Source organism: Gopherus evgoodei, chromosome 3, assembly GCF_007399415.2.
Source record: "Gopherus evgoodei ecotype Sinaloan lineage chromosome 3, rGopEvg1_v1.p, whole genome shotgun sequence".
In the NCBI taxonomy this organism is placed as follows: domain Eukaryota; kingdom Metazoa; phylum Chordata; order Testudines; family Testudinidae; genus Gopherus; species Gopherus evgoodei.
The window spans coordinates 57,577,349-57,597,277 of record NC_044324.1 but is presented as its reverse complement, the minus strand read 5'-3'; the positions used below and the strand labels follow the sequence as shown (position 1 = coordinate 57,597,277).

The following is a 19,929-nucleotide window of genomic DNA, read 5'->3' as shown; positions in this document are numbered from 1 at the left end:
AGAGAACATTGATAGTTGGTAATCCTTGGGAAGTCAGCCTTGACACGTATGATGAATAAATGTTTTCAGTCCAAGTCATCATCAGTTGTTGTCTCCATCTAGTGCACCACTGCCAGACACGCTGTCAGGCTGCTTCTCATTCACACCACTTCTGCATATTTCCATAAGAAGCAGGATGCTAACAAACATTTGCAAGGTGCTGGACATTTGTTCAGCTGAAGGATTGATTTGGGACCACGTGGTATTTCACAAAACACAGGTGCGATCAGTCCATCTTCCAAAACCCACCCATGCCCAAGCAGAGAGGGAAGTTCTGGATGTACTCAACCATTGAGAGACATTCCATTGTGTGGTAATTTGCCCTCTTGGTAGCAGGTATAAATGTATCCCTTGTTGGTGGCAATTTTTATCCATTTGTCTGCTTCTTGGAAAAACATCCACTAACAACTCTGCAAGCATCATAATGCTAACCTTTAAATGCTAAACTCCGCATATGAATGCAACCAGTGCATTCATGACCTCATCAGTTACTGTCTCAACCATTTCTAGTACCTTCAGAGCAAGAAGAGTCTTCAGCTGTGTTCTCTGTCACCTGCGCACTTGCATGGCCACCCAGGAGAAATTCAAATGCCACCTAGCCGATTAGCAGAGCACGCACAGCCAGAAGCATGTGTTCAGGTGCACCTCCCCCCACATTGCTCAGTCCTGCAGCTGCTCGCAGGACCCATCTACTGGCTGTGTGAGGGAGGAGGGAGAAGGAGGGTGCTAATTTCAGGGTGTCCCCCTCACTTCACCCCATACCCCATCTCTGCAGAGTGGGGGGTCACAGCCTGGCTCAGGACTCAGAGCTGCTGTGGTGAACATGCCTTTCTTAAAGAGACAGCACACTGTTTGATATTTCCCCAGCAGCCAGCTTACACAGTCTCTGTCTCTCTCTCTCACACACACACGCAGGCACAGCCTCCGTGTGTGTGTGTGTGTGTGTGTATGTGTCTCTCTCTCTCTCTCTCTCTCTCTCTCTCTCACACACACACACACACTTTCGCTCTCTCCTCCCAACACATACTTGTATTATTGTTGTTGTTACTTCTTGGTATTTCCTGCAATGCACGTATATTCTCTGTAACTTTATTCTTTCAAAGTGTGTTATTTTAGTGTTTTGACTAGACTATGCATTTCATAACTTTTATTTCTCTTACTACTCAAAGAATTTAATTTAAATGTGAGTTCTAAAATGCCTAACCTGTCCTGGCTGGAGTAATTATCCCTATGGTAAGTTTTTAAAAATATATATTATATCTAGGTTTTTTGTTTCTATTAATGGCACACATCCGCACATACTTCGGTGCGCATAAAATTTATTCTGCACATGGGTGAAAAAAATTAGAGAGAACATTGGTCTTCAGAGGCTGAATCAAATGATTTCCAGTATAATTTGGTCTTTCCAGCCAATCTTCCAGTAGTGTCACGTCCTGACAGGGCAAGAAAACTTGGCAGTGTGAAGGCTAGTCTGAGTGATAGGAATATACAATAGTTATGCTCCCCAGCAGCTGACACAAAAACCAGAATCTTGCTAAAGAACTGGGTAGCATCTCACAGAGAGCACTAGAACATCTGTGTCTTGGGCAAAAACCTAGAGTGTAGTAGCACCTCTTACTTTGGCATGGAAGGTATGCAAGATAGTTTTACTGTTAGCCTCTTCATGGGAACTATGAAGAAACTCCACTGAACAATGCAAGGCAACAACTTCATTACACCGTGTGACAATCAAATTCTTCTAGCCATTCTTCACCTGCTGGAGTGTTTTTCCTGCAAAATATGCGGTTAACTCATCCTTCATGAGAGTATGAGACAGTAGCTTTTTCACTGCAACTCTGAAGATGTTTGTGGAGTTTACGAATTTGTATTGAGCAGGTGCAATACCAGGAAGTCTCTTGATTCTGGTAATATTTTTAACTGATTCCTCTACACAGGTGTCAAACACAAGGCGAATTTAGTATTTTCTCTGTAACCTCATAATGAAGTGCTCAGCCAAATCTCAGCAAGTGTTAACAGTTTCTGGTTTGTTGAGAGCTTGTCAGTAGGTGCTGGTTTAGGAAGACCATGCAAGATGTGCATTAGTTTGCTTGTTTTTTGCCTGGCACATATGCATTATTCCAGGGATGGCCAACCTTAGCCTGAGAAAGAGCCAGAATTTATCAAAGTACATTGCCAAAGAGCCACAGTAACAGATCAGTAGGCCCCCACCCCCGTCACTCTCCTCCCACCCCCAGTGTCTCTCACCCACCAGCAGCACCACTGATCAGCACCTAATCCTCCATCCCTGTGTCTCCCTCCCGCCATGATCAGCTGTTTTGTGTTGTGCAGGAGGTTCGGGGGAGGGAGGAGAGAGGAGGAGCAAGGGTGCAGCAGACTCAGGGGAAGGGGCAGGGGCTTGGGGGAAGGAATAGAGTGGGACTGGAGCCCAAGACAGAGCCAAGGGTTGATCAGTGAGCACCCTGTAGCACACTGGAAAGTTGGCGCCTATGCAAGGAGCCACATATTAACCTCTGAAAAGCAGCACGTGGCTCTGGAGCCACAGGTTGGCCCCTGCATTATTCCATCACATCAGAATATTAATCATGGTACTATGGAGAACTATGCTAGACTATGGGAAAGTACAAGATCAAGAGCACACAGATTGGGACACAACCAGAAGACATGCAGAAAACAACCCATATGCAGTTAGTGCTGTACTAGTCACTGCCACCTTCACTCTTTCTTCTTTGCATTAGAGCACAGCTGCAGTCTGTTTAGGATTTTGGTTTTTTGTTGTTTTTTTTTTAAATTGGAGACCATAAATTGATGGAACATTGATAATTCTTTGGATTTTAAAGGCTTTTACAAGTCATGACCCAGAGTAAATCACTTGACTGACATCTTTAGCTATCACATCACTGAAGATTCCTTTTTATCATATTAATAAACTCTGCAAATGGGATGTAATGTGAATGAGCTCCTCCTGTAGCTTTAAAATTGCCCCTTCTTGTTCTGTGCATGATCCAATAACACAGTACTGTCAGTCAAGAGCCAAAATTTAACTTTATGTGAGTTGGATGTTTACTTATACTGTTACACAGGCATGTCAAATAGATATTAAAAAAATGTGAAGATCAATATTTATCTATATAATTGTTCTAGGTTTAACATGTCTGGTACCACTGTGTTTGTGGATAAAGGGACTTTTCAAATGATACCCAGCTGAATCCATTTCCAACAAAATTATCAATATTTCCAGCAGCCGGAAGACCTGGAAGCCAGGGGATGTGTCCCCAGCCATGCTGCAAAGGGGGACATCACTGAAATTGTAAGTCCATAGATTTTTTTAAAAGGAAAGGATATTTCTCCTTATCTTTCAGTCATTAACTTGCTCACAGAATTCCACATGCTCCCAGACTGCAAGCAGAGTAGACATGTCAGAACCTTAGCGTATATAGCCTACAGGGCTCACTACATGCCCAAGCAGTGCCTTCCACATCTACATTGTTATTTTTAGCTATGTAGTGTGCTGCTGCCTCCTTCTGCTGGAGCCTCTTCCTTGCCACAGTGAAAGGCCCCAGCAGAGGGGAAAGGCTCTGGTAGTCGGAGAAGTAGCGGCGCACTACACTGCTGCTGGAGCCTTTCCCCAGAGGCTCTCTCAACACATGAGCTATGCACCACAGTATGGATGCAGCCTGCTTTTCATTGTGATGTGTAGCTACATATACCCTACATGAGTCACCAGTGTAGACAAGACCTAAGATGTCCAATAATCAGTGCTTAAGTTCTGTGACAGTTATTCTTTATCTTTCTCTACAATAAAGCTACCAAAGAGCACGGAAAACTTTTCAGAATAAGTTGCTGTGTATCCAATGGGCCCACGTATGCTGTGGCATACTGAACCTAAGTTACACTGCAAGACTTCTGGATCCTGCAGCACTTTGGTGTGGCAGTGTGGATAGTCTGCTGAAGCTTAATTTTAAAATGTAGATTTTTTTAAATGAAATAGGATTGCATGTTTCAATTTCACTGCAATGATCCATGTTATACACTGATAATAAATTCCATTTTACACTGCCCCAACATTTCCAGTTTTTAATATGCCAATGATTTGACAACACAGTTGCACTACAGAAATTGTCTGAGGCAAAGTTAGGAGGCTTTTGGCACCAGGGGATGCACAGGAAATAGTTTAGAATTGTGGAATAGAAATATTAAATGGATGTTTCTATTAAAATAGTCAAGTGAAATATCTAACAAGGCTTGTCCTCAAATTGTCATCTTTAAATTTCAGTTAAACACTCATTAAGACAAACAGAACAGTTCACAACACAGAGCTATTTTATTATGCTCTCTACAGACTCAAACAACAATGCTTTGTTTATGGAATTAACAGTTTCAGTGTTTTCACCACCACTACAAGCATTAGAAACTTTCTAAATGCAAGCTTGGATTCCAGTTCTAGAGCAAAGGGGATTCGATGGTCATGAAATAACAGAATCCACAGAGCTTTATATACGCCTTTTTTATTTTTATTTTCCAGTGGCATGCTGGAGGGGAGGCAGAAGAGTGCACTCTGGCGGGGAGGGGGAGGGAGGGAATACTCAGGAAGTACAATAATAATAATAAATGGTTTTGTCATAGTTCCTAGTTTAATTGCATCTCTGACCCCTTCATGGTCTCCTTGAGAGCACTCCACTTAGGTTTCAGGCCACCAGATGTCACCTTTCTCAAGGCAGAATCCTGTGATTCTCTCCCTCTGGACCAGGGTCTCAGGCTCTAGTCCCAACCAATTTACTGTAATCACCTCAGCATCTTTGACTTCAGCTGAGCACCCGCAGTTCTGCTCTCTCGGGGGCAATGACAGGGTTAACCAGTGACCAACTAGCTTTTGTAAAGAAAAGAACTATTTCTTCAGAACAAAAGCATTATAGAAAACACATTTTTAAAATAGCTTAAAAGCAAATGTAGCTTTCCTGGTGGTCACCATCTTCCACATGGAGTCTCAGATAGATCTAAATTACTTCAGGTTCTCCCACAGAGACCAATTCTGCTGGACATAGTTTCATGCCTGCCAGTTCTTAGATGGAATGAGTGATCCTCTCCTCAGGTCAGGGCTGTTATATTTTACACAGTTTCAAGTCATTTGCCTGCCAAGGTCTTTGAACAAGGATAAACCAGTTGCACTCACTGGCGTGTCAAATATATAATAGAATACACATACCACGTGTGCTCACATTAAATCCCAGAATTCCTTCTTCCTGTAACCATAATCATGGAATAAATGAGGGATCAGCAACCTTTGGTACACGGCCCGTCAGGGAAATACGCTGGCGGGACGGAACGGTTTGTTTACCTGCAGTGTCGGCAGGGTCGGCCAATAACAGCTCCTACCGGCCGCAGTTCGCTGCTCCAGGCCAATGGGGGCTGCAGGAAGCAGCAGGGGCCGAGGGATGTCCTGGCTGCTGCTTACCGCAGCCCCCATTGGCCTGGAATGGCAAATCGCGGCCATTGGGAGCTGCAATCAGCTGAACCTGCGGACGCTGCAGGTAAACAAACCATCCCGGCCCGCCAGCAGATTTCCCTGACGGGCCACATGCCAAAGGTTGCTGATCCCTGGAATAGATGGTCCAGCTATGGAATAAGTTCTATTCTATATAGGTCTGTAGCTCACTCATTTCCACAGCTACAATAAATATTCCATTAGTTATCTTTTAAATACTGTGAACACAGTTACATTTTGAATCTTCTCAATTTCTGAATTCACTGAATAGTACACCATACAAGTCTCCAGAGAACACTGACTGTATCTTGGATACTACAGAAAGAAACCGACACCTCAGAAACAACTGGCTCTGTTGTCTCAGCAGCAGGCTGGAATATGCTCTACCAACAATAATTATGAAGAGACAAAATTCTGTACTCTCAAAGAATATTCACCAATTCCAGCCAATAGTCTGTCCTATGTTAGGATCAAATGACAAAGTCAGCTCCCAAAAGTTTACTCCCATTGTGGTCCCTAAAAATGTGTTTATAAAAATCAACAGTTTCTCTTTAATATTCTCAGTCTATGATTCAGCATTTCTGATGTACATTTACAGAAAGAGAAACAGCATGGTATAAGCCAGATCTCCACTGAAGGACAACTGAGCGGTATATACACAAGTCCCATTTGGAGACCATAGCCAACCTTCCAAAGCTCTAGTTGCATAACAATACCACTACTTTCCTCCTAAAAGTACTTTGTGAACAATGTTCTCTCAATGACAGTATTATAGCCTTTGTTACAGATGAGATTTAAAGTGATATTCCATTTGTGATCCAGTCAAGCACAAAACTACAATACAATGCATAAAGAATTGTCATTTTATGGCACATACTCAATAGTTTCAGAAGTTCTGAGAACTTTTCTTTCTTTTATGAGAGTTTATAAAACTTTTACAATAGAACATTTAAACATCAGTGGAAAATGTTCGAGTAAGATACATTGCAGAACAACCAAAAAACTACAAAACAATGTACTTACAGCTCCATATGACAAATTAACATATTTGAGGAATTTCTCGACCAAATCACCAGTTAGCTCGTTAAACCGATATCGAAAAAGGTCCATTTCTTGTTGAATGAACCATCGTCTGAGATCCTCTCTGCAAGTAAAAAAAAAATTTAGATACAACTAATGCACTATGTTTAAGACTAAATATAGACAGAACCATCAATGTGATACTATTAATGCAAGATACAGAACATTGTTTCTAGAAGGGTGAGGCTGAATGTAGGTGTCAAGATAGGTCTTTTATTCTTACAGGGAAAAGGGGGGTTATCTATGGTTTTGAAATAACAAATTAACTGTACATTATAGAGATTTGTATTTACAGCAGAACTAAAATCCCTCAGCTTTAATGGTCAAAAGATCCCATTCAGACTCCAAATTAGCATAACATTAGCATGTGGACAAGGGGTATCCAGTGGATACAGTGTACTTACATTTTCAGAAAGCCTTTGACAAGGTCCCTCACCAAAGGCTCTTAAGCAAAGTAAGCTGCCATAAGATAAGAGGGAAGATCCTCTCAGGGATCAGTATCTGGATCAAGGGGAGTTGAGACAGGAATAAATGGTCAGTTTTTAGAATGGTGAGAGGTAAATAGTGGTGTCCCACAGGTGTCTGTACTGGGACTAGCATTATTCAACATATTCAGAAATGATCTGGAAAAAAGGGTAAACAGTGAGGTGGCAAAATTTGCAGATGATACAAAACTACTCAAGAGAGTGAAGTCCAAAGCAGACTGCGAAGAGCTACAAAAGGATCTCACAAAACTGGGTGACTGGGCAACAAAATAGCAGATGAAATTCAATGTTGATAAATGCAAAGTAATGCACATTGAAAAACATAATCCCAACTATACATAAAAAATGAGGGGTCTAAATTAGCTGTTATCACTCAAGAAAGAAATCTTGGAGTCATTGTGGATAGTTCTCTGTAAACATCCACTCAATGTGCACCAGTAGTCAAAAAAACTAACAGAGTGTTGGGAATCATTAAGAAAGGGATAGGTAATAAGTAAATATCACATTGCTTCTATATAAATCCATTGTACACCCACATCTTGAATACTGCATGCAGATGTGGTCACCCCATCTCAAAAAAGATATATTGGAATTGGAAAAAGTTCAGAAAAGGGCAACAAACAATGATTAGGGGTATGGAACAACTTCCGTATGAGGAGAAATAAATAAGATTGGGACTTTTCAGCTGGGAAAAGAGATGACCAAGGGGGGATATGATAGAGGTCTATAAAATCATGACTGATATGGAGAAAGAGTAAATAAGGAAGTGTTACTTACCCCTTCACATAATACAAGAATAAGGGGTCACCAAATGAAGTTAACAGGCAGCAGGTTTAAAACAGACAAAAGGAAGTATTTCTTTAAACAATGCACAGTCAGCCTGTGGAACTCTTTGCCAGAGAATGTTGTGAAGGCTAAGACTATAACAGAATTAAAACAAGAACTAGATAAATTCATGGAGGATAGATCCATCAATGGCTATTAGCCGGGATGATGTCCTAGCCTCTGTTTGCCAGAAGCTGGGAATGGGCGGCAGGTGATGGATCACTTGATGATTACTTGTTCTATTCATTCCCTCTAGGGCACCTGGCATTGGTCACTGTTGAAAGACAGGATACTGGGCAGGATGGACCTTTGAGATGACTCAGTATGCCCATTCTTATGTAAATCTACAGACAACAACATGTGAATTTCTAAGGTAATTTGTTTAGAAAAAATAATTTAACTTTCGGAGAAAATATTTTAAAGGTTCCTTTTTGAAATGCACTCACTTCTTCAGATTCCTCTAGCTGGACAACAGTCTCCGCAAACTCCAAATATATTATTACACACACACGGTGTCTACAGCTTGGCTGGGCTCCCCAGAATGGACTATGCTTCAGCCTTCAGTTCTCCATACTATCCTAAGGGATTTCCTATGCTTATTCGTTTCTAGTTAATGAATAAATCCTACCGTTTGACAACACTATGCGATTGTCACTGCACATGGCTGGTGAGGTGCATTAATCCCTGAAGAGCGAACAAGTCTCCATCAGGAATCTGTTTCAGCTGGACTCCCTGAACAGAGTTCACGATGTGAAGGAGGGGTGCTGAAGGCTCAGAATAAGGAAGTGGTTAAGTCGCATGTCTTACCCTGGAGAACAGTGAGATATCTAGGGTAGAGATTCTCAACCAGGGGTACATGTACCCCTAGGGGTACTCAGAGGTCTTCTAGGGGTTACATCAACTCATCTAGATATTTGCCTAGTTTTACAACAAACTACATAAAAAGCACTAGCGAAGTCAGTGCAAACTAAAATGTCATACAGACAATTTATTTATATTGCTTTATATACACTGAAATGTAAATACAATATTTATATTCCAATTGATTTTATAATTATATGGTAAAAATGAGAAAGTATGCAATTTTTCAGTAATCGTGTGCTGTGACACTTGTATTTTTATGTCTGATTTTGTAAGCAAGTAGTTTTTAAGTGAGGTGAAACTCGGGGGTACACAAGACAAATCAGACACCTAAAGGGGTACAGTAGTCTGGAAAGATTGAGAATCACTACTCTAGGGGTTCCTCCTAGCAACTGTTCCAAAGCTGGAGGCACAGCAAAGATCCTGTGGATCTGTGACAATAATTTACAAGTGCCCTTGTATACACCTGTAAAATTACATTGAAGGTACTTTTGAAAAGCAACACCAACCCCATGTCAATCAAAAACTATGAACATGTAACTAACAAACATGACGAGTGTTAAAGAGTGCCCAATGATTGTTCAAAATGCAGCTGAAAATATGGGAGCTGCAGGCAGTTTAAGAAGCAATGATGGTTTAGGAAGGGAACAGAGGAACAAAACATGCAGATGGGGAGTTAACTTTTAAATTCTAATAAGCAGAGTGAAAAAAGCAGTTTAAGCTTTCTGTATGGGAATACTACATAATTTAATCAACTCAGCAGAGTCCCTACATTAATTCTTAGTGAGAATGGAACACTCTCTTTCAAATTAGGAAAGTTTTTAGAATATCCTCCCAATTGACAGAAATTGTATTTGAAAAAAACAGAAGCATTTGTTCTGAACCCATACATTAGAAGTCAGTCCATTCAAAGTTCTATAATGCTTCCTTGTAAATGTTTCTTAAATGTATAAAACAATTACAAGTGAAGTAATTTTGTAAATATTAAGTCTAGAGTATCATCAGTGGCTCAAAGTTTATAGTTAAATATTAGAAGCTAGTCATGAAAGAAAATAATTTTTTGTTTATATTGAGACAGTGCCTAGGAACCCCAATCATAGACCAGAATCCCAGTGTGCCAGTTACTGTACAAATAGAACAAAGATGGTCCCTGCTCCCAAAGAGCTTATACTTAAGAGTATAAGACAAAGGACAAACCATGGATACAGTCAGATGAGGATACACAAATAACTGATACAATACTGGTCTCAGCACACCAGCTACACAACCCTTGCCAAGAGTTTGTTTTCCTCCCAGCAAAGAAAACTTAAGGAAGAACTTGAAGCAGCACAGTGGAGATGGCTTTGCTGATGTTTACAGAGAGCTTCTCCCACATGTGAGAAGCATCATAAAAAAAACCCACAAAGGTGCCTGTTTGAAAATTTAACTAGTGGGCGATGAAGGATGGCATCATTGGCAGAATGGAGGCAGGAGTCAACATTTTAATAGAACAAGAAAGACGACAGGTAGCATGGAAATACACTATAAAAGGCCTTGAAAGTAAATTCTCATTTGATGCAACAATGAAAGGGGTCCTGTGGAGGAATACAAGAGGGGTAACATGATCAAGACGGCAAGCTAGAAAAATTATTGTTGCTGCAGTGTTTTCAATTAATACAAGTGGGGCAAGAGTGCATCTGTCAATGCCAGAAGAGAGCATGTTGCACTAGTAAAAAGATGAGATGAGAGCCTGGGTGAGAATTTTAGCTGTATAGATAGATAAGGAAGACTGTATCTTTGACATTATGCAGGAAGAATCAGCAAGATTTAGGCACAGACTGGAGGAAAGGAGCTAGAGAGAAAGTCAAAGATGATACGCAGCCTACAGGCCTGACAGGGAGGATGGTGGTATTAGTACTCACAAATAAAGTTTTATGTTCATTCCAAATATGTACAACAACTAAAGCTCAGCAGAGAAACAAATACAAAAAAGTGATATTCAATCCAAATAAATTTAGCAATGAACCAGAGAAAGAAAAAATGAAAAATGCACATTTTTGCCTCTGGGTAGCACTGTTGAACCACTAGAGAAAAAGCAAGCACACACCACCCTCTACCCCCACAAATATTTTAGCTATAAACACATCCTCCTTGCAGACAATTAAACTAATTAATTCTGCACAAAATTTGTGATCCAACCTACTTATAAACTTTTTCTGTAAGATGGACTCCAAATTTAGCACTAAACAGCAACTATATAATCATTGATCTGCGCCAAGCTTTGCTTCTCTGCCTGATAACATTTAATTCAAACAGTTTTTCCTGTACTATTCACTTCCTGTTCTTATCTATCAGTGCATGGCAACTTTCCGCTCAGACAAGGCTGCATTTTGGGATAGCTCAGTGGTTTGAGCACTGTCCTGATAAACCCAGAGTTGTGAGTTCAATCCTTGTGAGGATCATTTAGGGATCTGGGGCAAAAATCTGTCTGCGGATTCATCCTGCTTTTGAGCAGGGGATTGGACTTGATGACCTCCTGAGATCCCTTCTAACTCTGGTATTCTATGATTCAACCCTGTACAGTTTGTGTACGAGTTCAGCATCTTTCCATTTAAGAACCACTACAAATTTAAGATGTTTATTTTTCCTTTTTGCATGCAGCGTTGGTCCCAGGATATTAGAGAGACAAGGTGGGTAAGGTAATATCTTTTATTGAACCAACTTCTGGGAGGAGGAGAGGAGAACAGAAAAACAGCTCTGTGTAAACTTGAAAGCTTGTCTCTCCCCACAACAGAAGTTGGTCCAATAAAATATATTACCTCACCCAGCTTCTCTATTTTTTCTCTTTCACTATTAACCATTAATTATATCTTCTCAAAGGAAGAAACAGAATTTACATAGGATGGAAACTGGCTAACAAACTTTTCCACAGCAATACCATACTGTTAGCATTTAGCTCAGAACAGCGTGTGAAGGTGTGTCACCCTCATGAAGTTACAGAATACTGCAACATGCATGGTTTTTTTCCTGAAACAATTCCATTACCTAGCTTTTACATAGCATTTTTCATTACTAGATCTCAAAGCATTTTACAAAGACTCATCTCCATTTTACAGAAGGTAAAATTGAGGGACAAGGAGGTGAAATGACTTTCACAAGGTCACCCAGCAGGTCAATGGCTGAGCTCCGAATAGAAGTCAGGTCTCCCAAGCCTGAATCCAGTGCTCTATCCACTACATAACACTGCATCCCACAATGCCAAACTTCTTTTTAAAACGAAGAAATTGGAAATTTGAGGGGCATCATCAACTTCCTTCTTATTTCAAGAAGCATCCAGTTTCAGATTTAAAAACATCTCAACATATTTTTTCTAACATATTTTGCCTTTTTAAATATGAGGGGCTTTTCAGCAAGGGAGAAACTAACAATGAAAAAATAAAATTCACAGTACACAAAATGGCATAAAATGCATAAAAACCCAATATAAATATTTTCATTAGCTTTTTAATTTAATAATCCTAAATCTAAATTGTAACTAAAGGAGGTTCTCCTCATATTCATAGATTCCAAGACCAGAAGAGGCCATTGTGATCATCTAGTCTGATCTCTGGTAGAACACAAGCCAAAGAACTTCCCCCAAATAACTTTTTGAATATATCTTTTAGGAAAAAAAATCCCGTTTATGAACTGTTGAGTCTGGTTTACAAGTAACAGTGTCCCCTAAGAAAAAATATGTTGCCATCTTAAGTAGATAGTCAGAACTTTGTTTTAAGAATTATATTATGTATGTTGCTGGTTGGAATCACTATTGGAGTTTATGAAACAAGGAAGTGTATATGTCTACACACATTAAAACAAATGATACTACACTAAAGAAAATATTCTACAATCTATGCATTTATAAAATACAAGTAATATTTAATTAACTGGAGACTGAGTATCAATTCACAGGGACCACTAAAAATTACTTATTAGCTGATTTTAAGGAACTATGAGACCTGCAGACCATGACTGAAGACAGGATTGCACTTGGTTGGCAGTATTTTTGACTCTCAGAGATCCCAAACAGCAATGCTGACAATTACTCATCTGCCCTAAAAGTCTCTTGTGCAAGCTGCTATTATGTCACCCCTTCTGGTCATTATGTAATGATGCCAGTGGGAAAAGCAATGAAGTTTGGGCTACAGTGTCATTCAGATTTTGCTTTTAAGGGCTTGTTTACATAGTGTGGTATGCACACCAAGGGGAATGCACATTAGAATTAATGCAACTGACCCGTGTAGACCCTGCTGGTGTGCACTAAAATAGGATCTACAGAGGCCAGTTAGAATATAATACATTGACGCACATTAGAATTCACATCCCACTGGTGCACACTGCCACACCAGGCAGACGTGCCCTTAGTTACACCCAAATCGTGTAGTCTCTGCTTTGAATGTAAAGATCAGGACACAGGCATGGTTGAAACTTAAGGTAAGACAGAAGTAAATCTGGTAGTCAAGTGAAGGAATCTAAGATGTCAGGCCAGGCTGTATGTATATTACTGGGTAGTTTCATAGCCTCCTGTCAAGGAGATGTTTTTTCTGGGAGTCCCTCTGCATCACTGACTGCTCTCAGGAACTGACCATTTATAACCAGAAGCTCCTCTCTCCTACCCCTCCATATCTGTTTGGCTACACAACTGCAACCACTGCCACTGGACCTCACAGGAGTTACTCATACCTTTGAGAGTATGAGATTCCGTTACTACAAACGCTTCTACTTGGGGTGATTATGGAGAAAACTTCGAAGGTATAGGATGTGTGGAACATAGCTGATTTATTGGCGTTGACCTTCAAGAACATGTTACAACAGAATTGCAAAGACTGCATTTGCTTCCTATTACCTTCTGGGTACAATTCAAGAAATCATACTGATTTGTAAAAACTTGCATCTTTTGGGATCTGGATACCTGGAAGACTGCTTTTCACATGTCCACTGAAACACCTGGGATACTTTTTTCTGATTGTCCACAGACATACATGTAGAAAGGCAAAACTTTCTACCTTTGGATCGCAGTATTAAACCCATACATGCACTTATTGTGAGATTTTCAAAGCTGCTTAAAAGAGTTCAGCAACCAACTCCAATTGAAACTCAATGGAAGTTGGGCCCATATTTCACTTAGGCATCTGTCAAACAGATAGTTAATGGTTAATGTCTCTTACCTGTAAAGGGTTAAGAAGCTCAGTAAACCTGGCTGACACCTGACCAGAGGACCAATGGGGGGACAAGATATTTTCAAATCTTGGTGGAGGGAAGTCTTTGTTTGATTTGTTCATTGTTCGCTCTTGGGAAAAAGAGGGACCAGACGTACAACCAGATTCTCCAAATCTTTCTGAATCAGTCTTTCATGTTTCAAACTTGTAAGCAGCCAGGCAAGACAGATTAGTCTTATGTTCGTTTTCTTTCAACTTGTGAATGCTTTTCCTTTTGCTGGAAGGATTTTTACCTCTGTTTGCTGTAACTTTGAATCTCAGGCTGGGAGGAGGGGGAGTTCCGCTAGGCTATATGAATCTGAGAACCCTGTAAGCATTTTCCATCCTGATTTTACAGAGATATTTTTACTTTTTCTTTCTTTAATTAAAAGCTTTCTTTTTTAAGAACCTGATTGATTTTTTTCCTTGTTTTAAGACCCAAGGGGATTGGGTCTGAACTCACCAGGGATTGGTGGGGGGGGAAGGGTAATTCTTCTTTGTTTTAAGATACAAGTAGTTTGGATCAGTGTAGCCTCTCAGGGTAACCCAGGGAGGGGAAAGTCTGGGGGGCGAGGGGGAAAGAGGAGGAAGGCTAATTTCTCCTTGTGTTCAGATCCAAGGGGTTTGGGTCTTGGGTTCCCCAGGGAAGGTTTTGGGGGAACAGGAAGTGTGCCAAACACTATATTTTTGGCTGGTGGCAGCGTTATCAGATCAAAGCTAGAAATTAAGCTTAGAAGGGTCCATGCAGGTCCCCACTTTTTGGACGCTAAAGTTCAAAGTGAGGGAAAACCCCTGACAGCACCTTTTTAAAATTCCACGCTATGCTTAAAGAGATGACTGGGGCCATGTATAAGGCAGTGATCTACAGTGGTAATCTTTTTAGACCGACTTGCCAATTACTGAGGGCCAGAAGTCAAAAGTGCTCAGTCCCAAGCTAAATCTATTCCTATTTATGTCAATGGGAACTAAGTTAAATCAATGCTGAGTGCCTTTGAAAATAAAAATAATAAAAAAAAAAAAAAAACCTATGTGTATTACTGTCCAATTACTATGTAGGGAGTGCATTATTTAAATATCAAAATAAACATATTCATACCTAATTGTAAGTATAAAAATATATTCCAGTTTTTTGTATTGTGTCATGTTTCACCACATTTGAATTCTCTTCCTGACTAAGCTTCTAAATTGGGAAAAGGCTTATACTTGAAACAAAGAAAAGTTGTCTCCATATTTAGTACCACATTACCAGCTTTTAGGTGCCAAAGGTTTAACAATATATTTGAAATAATAAAAATAATATATATTTGCTTAAAAATACTTACGACTGGCAGTAAGCAAGGCGCAGTATGAAATGAGAGATATGATCTTTCCTCCTTGCATCATAATCATCCTCAACCAAAGCCTACAGTTTTCATAAGAGAAAATACGTACTGAATTATGGCAGTAAAAGAAAACCGAAGTTGAGAAATAAATCCAAAATTATGAAGATCCACAACCTTTCGGTCATATGACTGTAAAACATGTAAAGTAGATTAAATTATTTCTACAGTTCCGACAAACTCAGTAAGTGCTGCAAGAGTTATCAAAAGACAAATGGACAAAATCCTACTGTTAACTGAATATGTCAACTAAGAATACACTTCATAGTACAGGGAAACTTTTCATCCAACTACTTGCTCTGAATTAAAATGATTATAATTTGGGACAGTTTCCTTCAAAACACTTATTTGTGCCAACAAACCAAAGTTAATTATTTGGAAGTATCCACACACAAACAATTGTGTGCTTTTTCTGCACTGATAAGAAAACATTAGGGCTGTCGATTAATTGCAGTTAACTCACGCACTTAACTCAAAAAAATTAATCACAATTAAAAAAATGTAATTGTAATTAATAGCAGATTTAATTGCACTGTTAAACAGTAGAATATCAATTAATATTTATTTTATATTTTTTGGGTGTTTTCTATATTTTCAAATATATTCGATTTCATTTACAAACACAGAATACAAAGTATACATTGCTCATTTTATATTATTTTCATTACAAATATTTGCACTGTAAAAGTGATAAACACAAAAAAAAAACAGTCTTTATCAATTCCCCTCATACAAGTACCATAATGCAATCTCTTTATCGTGAAAGTGCAACTTACAAATGTACATTTTTTTTTTGTTACATGACCGCACTCAAAAAACAAAATAGTGTATAACTTTGCCTACAAGTCCACTCAGTCCTACTTCTTATTCAGCCAATCGCTAAGACAAACAAGTTTGTTTACATTTATGAGCGATAATGCTGCCCACTTCTTATTTACAATGTCACCTGAAAGCAAGAACAGGCTTTTGCATGGCACTTTTGTAGCCAGCACTGCAAAGTATTTACATGCCAGATATGCTAAACATTCGTATGCCACTACATGCTTCTGCTACCATTCCAGGTGATTTTAAAAACAGAGCATGCATTAAGCACTCCAAATCTTACTGAGTATCCTGCAGACCTCACTCAAACAGCTTTCAGCCTACTTTCACAGGCTTTTTGAATGTGCAAAATTTCCAGATTTTGACCCAATTAGGTCAGAAGAGAAATTACAAATGTTAATAGAAAATTAAAAAGAAAAAAAGTAGTTGATAGGCACAAAGAAAAAAAATTCAGTGATATAAATCGTTCAAATTATAGAATTTATGATTTGAGTGCAGTATTCAACAAGTACATCCCTATTTTTGACAGCAAATGGAAAATAAAATCCATAGTAAAAAGGTTCTGCTTTTCCTTTTTCAATTATATACTTACTTTGAATGGAAATTTAAGCTTTCGAATCTCACGCTCCAGCCTGCTTTTGTACTCATCACTACCTTTCACATAGCTCACACCAAGGTTCTCAACTGCTTTGAGCACTAAAGTAATTAGAGGAAACAAATGAAATCAGCATGAGCAAGCCTTGTAGTATAAAAAGATACATCTATTACAAGGGTCGGCAACCTTTGGCACATGGCCTATCAGGGTAATCCGCTGGCAGGCCGTGAGACACTTTGTTTACGTTGACCATGCACGGTGAACAGCGAACCATGGCCACTGGGAGCTGCAGGAATTGGCAGCCCTGCGGCCTGCAGCTCCCAGTGACCAGGAACAGCGAACCACAGCCACTGGAAGCTGCTGGGGGTCATGCCTGTGGACAGTCAACATAAACAAAATGTCTCGCAGCCAACCAGCAGATTACCCTGATGGGCCGTGTGCCAAAGGTTGCTGACCCGATCTATTAAAATGTAAAATGTGTTAGTTCTATCATCTATGCTAATAAGAAAAAATATATTCTAAGCAATTTTTTTTTTTTAAAGACTGAAAAAGACCAAACGTGTTTCAGATTTGCTTCTTCCACATCCCCACAAGCTTTGGATCAACAAGAAATTTGCCTTCAGGATTACAGCCTTTGGCCTGAATTGATTAGAAGAAATTAAAATGAATAAGCTAATACAGAGCTACAGTTAAGTATTTTCGGGTCTGATTCAAAGCCTATTGTCATCAATGGAATAATTCCTAATTTCCATTGTATATTATTAACTACAGTGATCAAATGAAGTACAAATTAATTTTCCAATTAATTAGTACTATTTTCTCTTTGCAAATCAATCATGAACTAATTCTGATTTTTTCCAATGTTTTTGCTACTGCAAGTATTCAAAAGGCTATGAGCAAATGTCACAATATGGGAGCTTTAAAGTGATCATTCTTCAACTCTTTTCAGGTGTACGATTGGTCACATAGCATCCATTGTACTGTTCTGTTCTCAATAGACAATAGAATTTTTAAACGAGCAGACAGAAGAGCAAATGTTCTTGTTCATCCACAAAAAAACCTGTTCACGCAGTTAGGTATTTGTGCAGATGGTAGTAATAGCATCAGTGTTACAGTAGCACCCAGAGACAGTCAGTTAAGATCAGGCCCCCATTGTTCTGGACAAATAGCCCCTAACTCCAAAGAGCTTTCAGTCTAAACATTGCTGAAATGCCACAGATGAGCACAGACAAGTGAAAATTTTAAAATTAAAGTGACAAGAGTGATAAATTGTTACCACATCATACTGTTAAGAGCTATTTATCACTCTATTTGTTTTCTTTATGTTTCTATGATATTATGATGCTATTTACTACCATCATTGTTTTCCTAGGACCTTCCCCTCTGATTCTTTCTATATTCATGTTTTATCCTATCCTATCCTTTAAACTGTGTGTCTTGTCTTCTCTTTTATGCAAAACAGTCAAACCATCCATGAACGAGAGAGCATTTTACCTGTTTTGTACAAATGTTTATGAACATTTGTACAATAAGTGATACAAACATGTACTAATTTAACAACTATTCAGAATTAATTAGGTGTTTTTTCACACACAGTGTTTTGTAGTACTTAAAACTCAATCAGCGTTGATGAAATTAAAAAGAAAAATTTGGGAAGCATTAAACACACAAATAGGCTGCCAAAATAAATTTTGTTGTACCTTTTTTTGGAGAAAGGAACTATATTTGTCAACTAGAAATTACAAATTATTAGTATAGAAATATATGCTTGAAAGAAAACTAGAAGTACAAGTGAAGACAAAAAATAGGAAGAATAGATTACACTTTATATATAAACATGTCATTCTGATGCTAAAACAGTTGCATTACATGGGAGTCTTCTAGCTCTTGTAACAGACATCAAAATAAGCCTCCATCCCACCTTAACACTTAACATTGTATCACTCATTGACTATGGATCACCTCCAATTGCATTTATCCAAAGTGCAAAACAAAATGGTTATAGATTTATAGTGTTACTCACATTTAAGCCTATCAATGGCAAAATTTTCAAACTCAGCTAGAGAAATATTTTCAGTGGGAGGCTGCAGATAGAACTGCAGGCTGTGAGGATACAGATCTCCTCGTCTATCACCAGCAAGTCTTGCCTTCAACCTTTTTTCTCTAGAAAACTCCATTTTCTTTAAGTGAAACTAGAAAAAAAAAAGTTGAACAAAAATATTGGTTAGTCACTGTATCATCAGCAATAACCACATTTTGCCCAACAAAGAGGGCGACATGACATTGCTACCTCACTGGATCCATCCCCAGTTTACAGGCAGTGGAACAGACTAGACTGCCCGTTCGGCCAAGTGAAAAGGAGCAGCACCAACCTGAAACCTAGTCACTTTCAAACCTGGAGTGAGCAGGTTCAGACAGACGCGCTGGGGCCCTCCCGCCAGTTGCTGGGGCTTTCGCATCACCACCCCGATGAGACTGGGAGACCCCCCACCCCCGGGACGGGAGGGTGGCCGCCCACACCCCTCCCACTAACGGGACGGGACTGGACGTGACACCGGCCGGCCGCACTCAGGCATTGCCGGGGAGCGGAGGCAGCGGTGCTTGGCCGTGGCTCCTTGACAGCCGCGCATGAGGCGGCAGAGCCCGATCCTGCGGCCCATCCCAGAGCCGGGAACAGGGAGACCCGCAAACCTCACCCGGCCGCCCAGCCTCCACTCGCGCCCTGCCGGCTTCCCGCGCGCAGCACGCCCCGCCCCGCTCGCCTCACTTCCGCCAGCGGCGCCCCGACTCGACCTCTAACCCCGCCCGCTAGCGGCACGCGCATGACTCCTGACTCCGCCCCAACCGCGTGATTGGGTGAGCGAGACTGGGGGGCGGGGTGGTTGGGGTTGGGGCCAATTAATGCCGCTTCTCGCGGGGCTTCTGCAGCCCATGAGTCCCTGAGCGGGTCCCGCAGGCCTGGGGCAGGGACAGCTGGGGGTCAGGGGGGAGGCGGCAGCTCCAGCCCCAGCCCAGCCCGGGTGAAAGTAACTTACAGGACTTAGGGGTACTGCTGGAGTCCTGTGGGGCATGGCCTCAACCGGCAGGGCCGGGATCTCTCAGGCTTTAAAGGCTGTGGGGCACCAGCTGTGGCTGGGAGCCCCAG

The 19,929-nt window shown here is 40.3% G+C and overlaps 1 protein-coding gene across 7 annotated transcripts in view; it reads right to left on the bottom strand.

The window, feature by feature from the left end:
- The window catches only part of PRIM2 (DNA primase subunit 2), a 302,984-nt gene extending 283,462 nt beyond the window's left edge, over positions 1 to 19,522 (bottom strand). For 6 of the 7 annotated variants that reach the window (XM_030555654.1, XM_030555655.1, XM_030555657.1 and 3 more), the window contains exons 1-5: positions 19,481 to 19,522; positions 18,808 to 18,976; positions 16,782 to 16,885; positions 15,311 to 15,390; positions 6,545 to 6,665 (exon numbers count right to left, since the gene is read on the bottom strand). In XM_030555654.1, coding sequence (XP_030411514.1) covers positions 6,545 to 6,665; positions 15,311 to 15,390; positions 16,782 to 16,885; positions 18,808 to 18,961 — 459 coding nt within the window. In that variant the 5' untranslated portion in view covers positions 18,962 to 18,976; positions 19,481 to 19,522. Of the gene's footprint in view, positions 1 to 6,544; positions 6,666 to 15,310; positions 15,391 to 16,781; positions 16,886 to 18,807; positions 18,977 to 19,156; positions 19,176 to 19,480 lie in introns of those variants that run through there. The other variant, XM_030555653.1, reaches the window with a different exon arrangement.
- Positions 19,523 to 19,929: the final 407 nt, after the last annotated feature.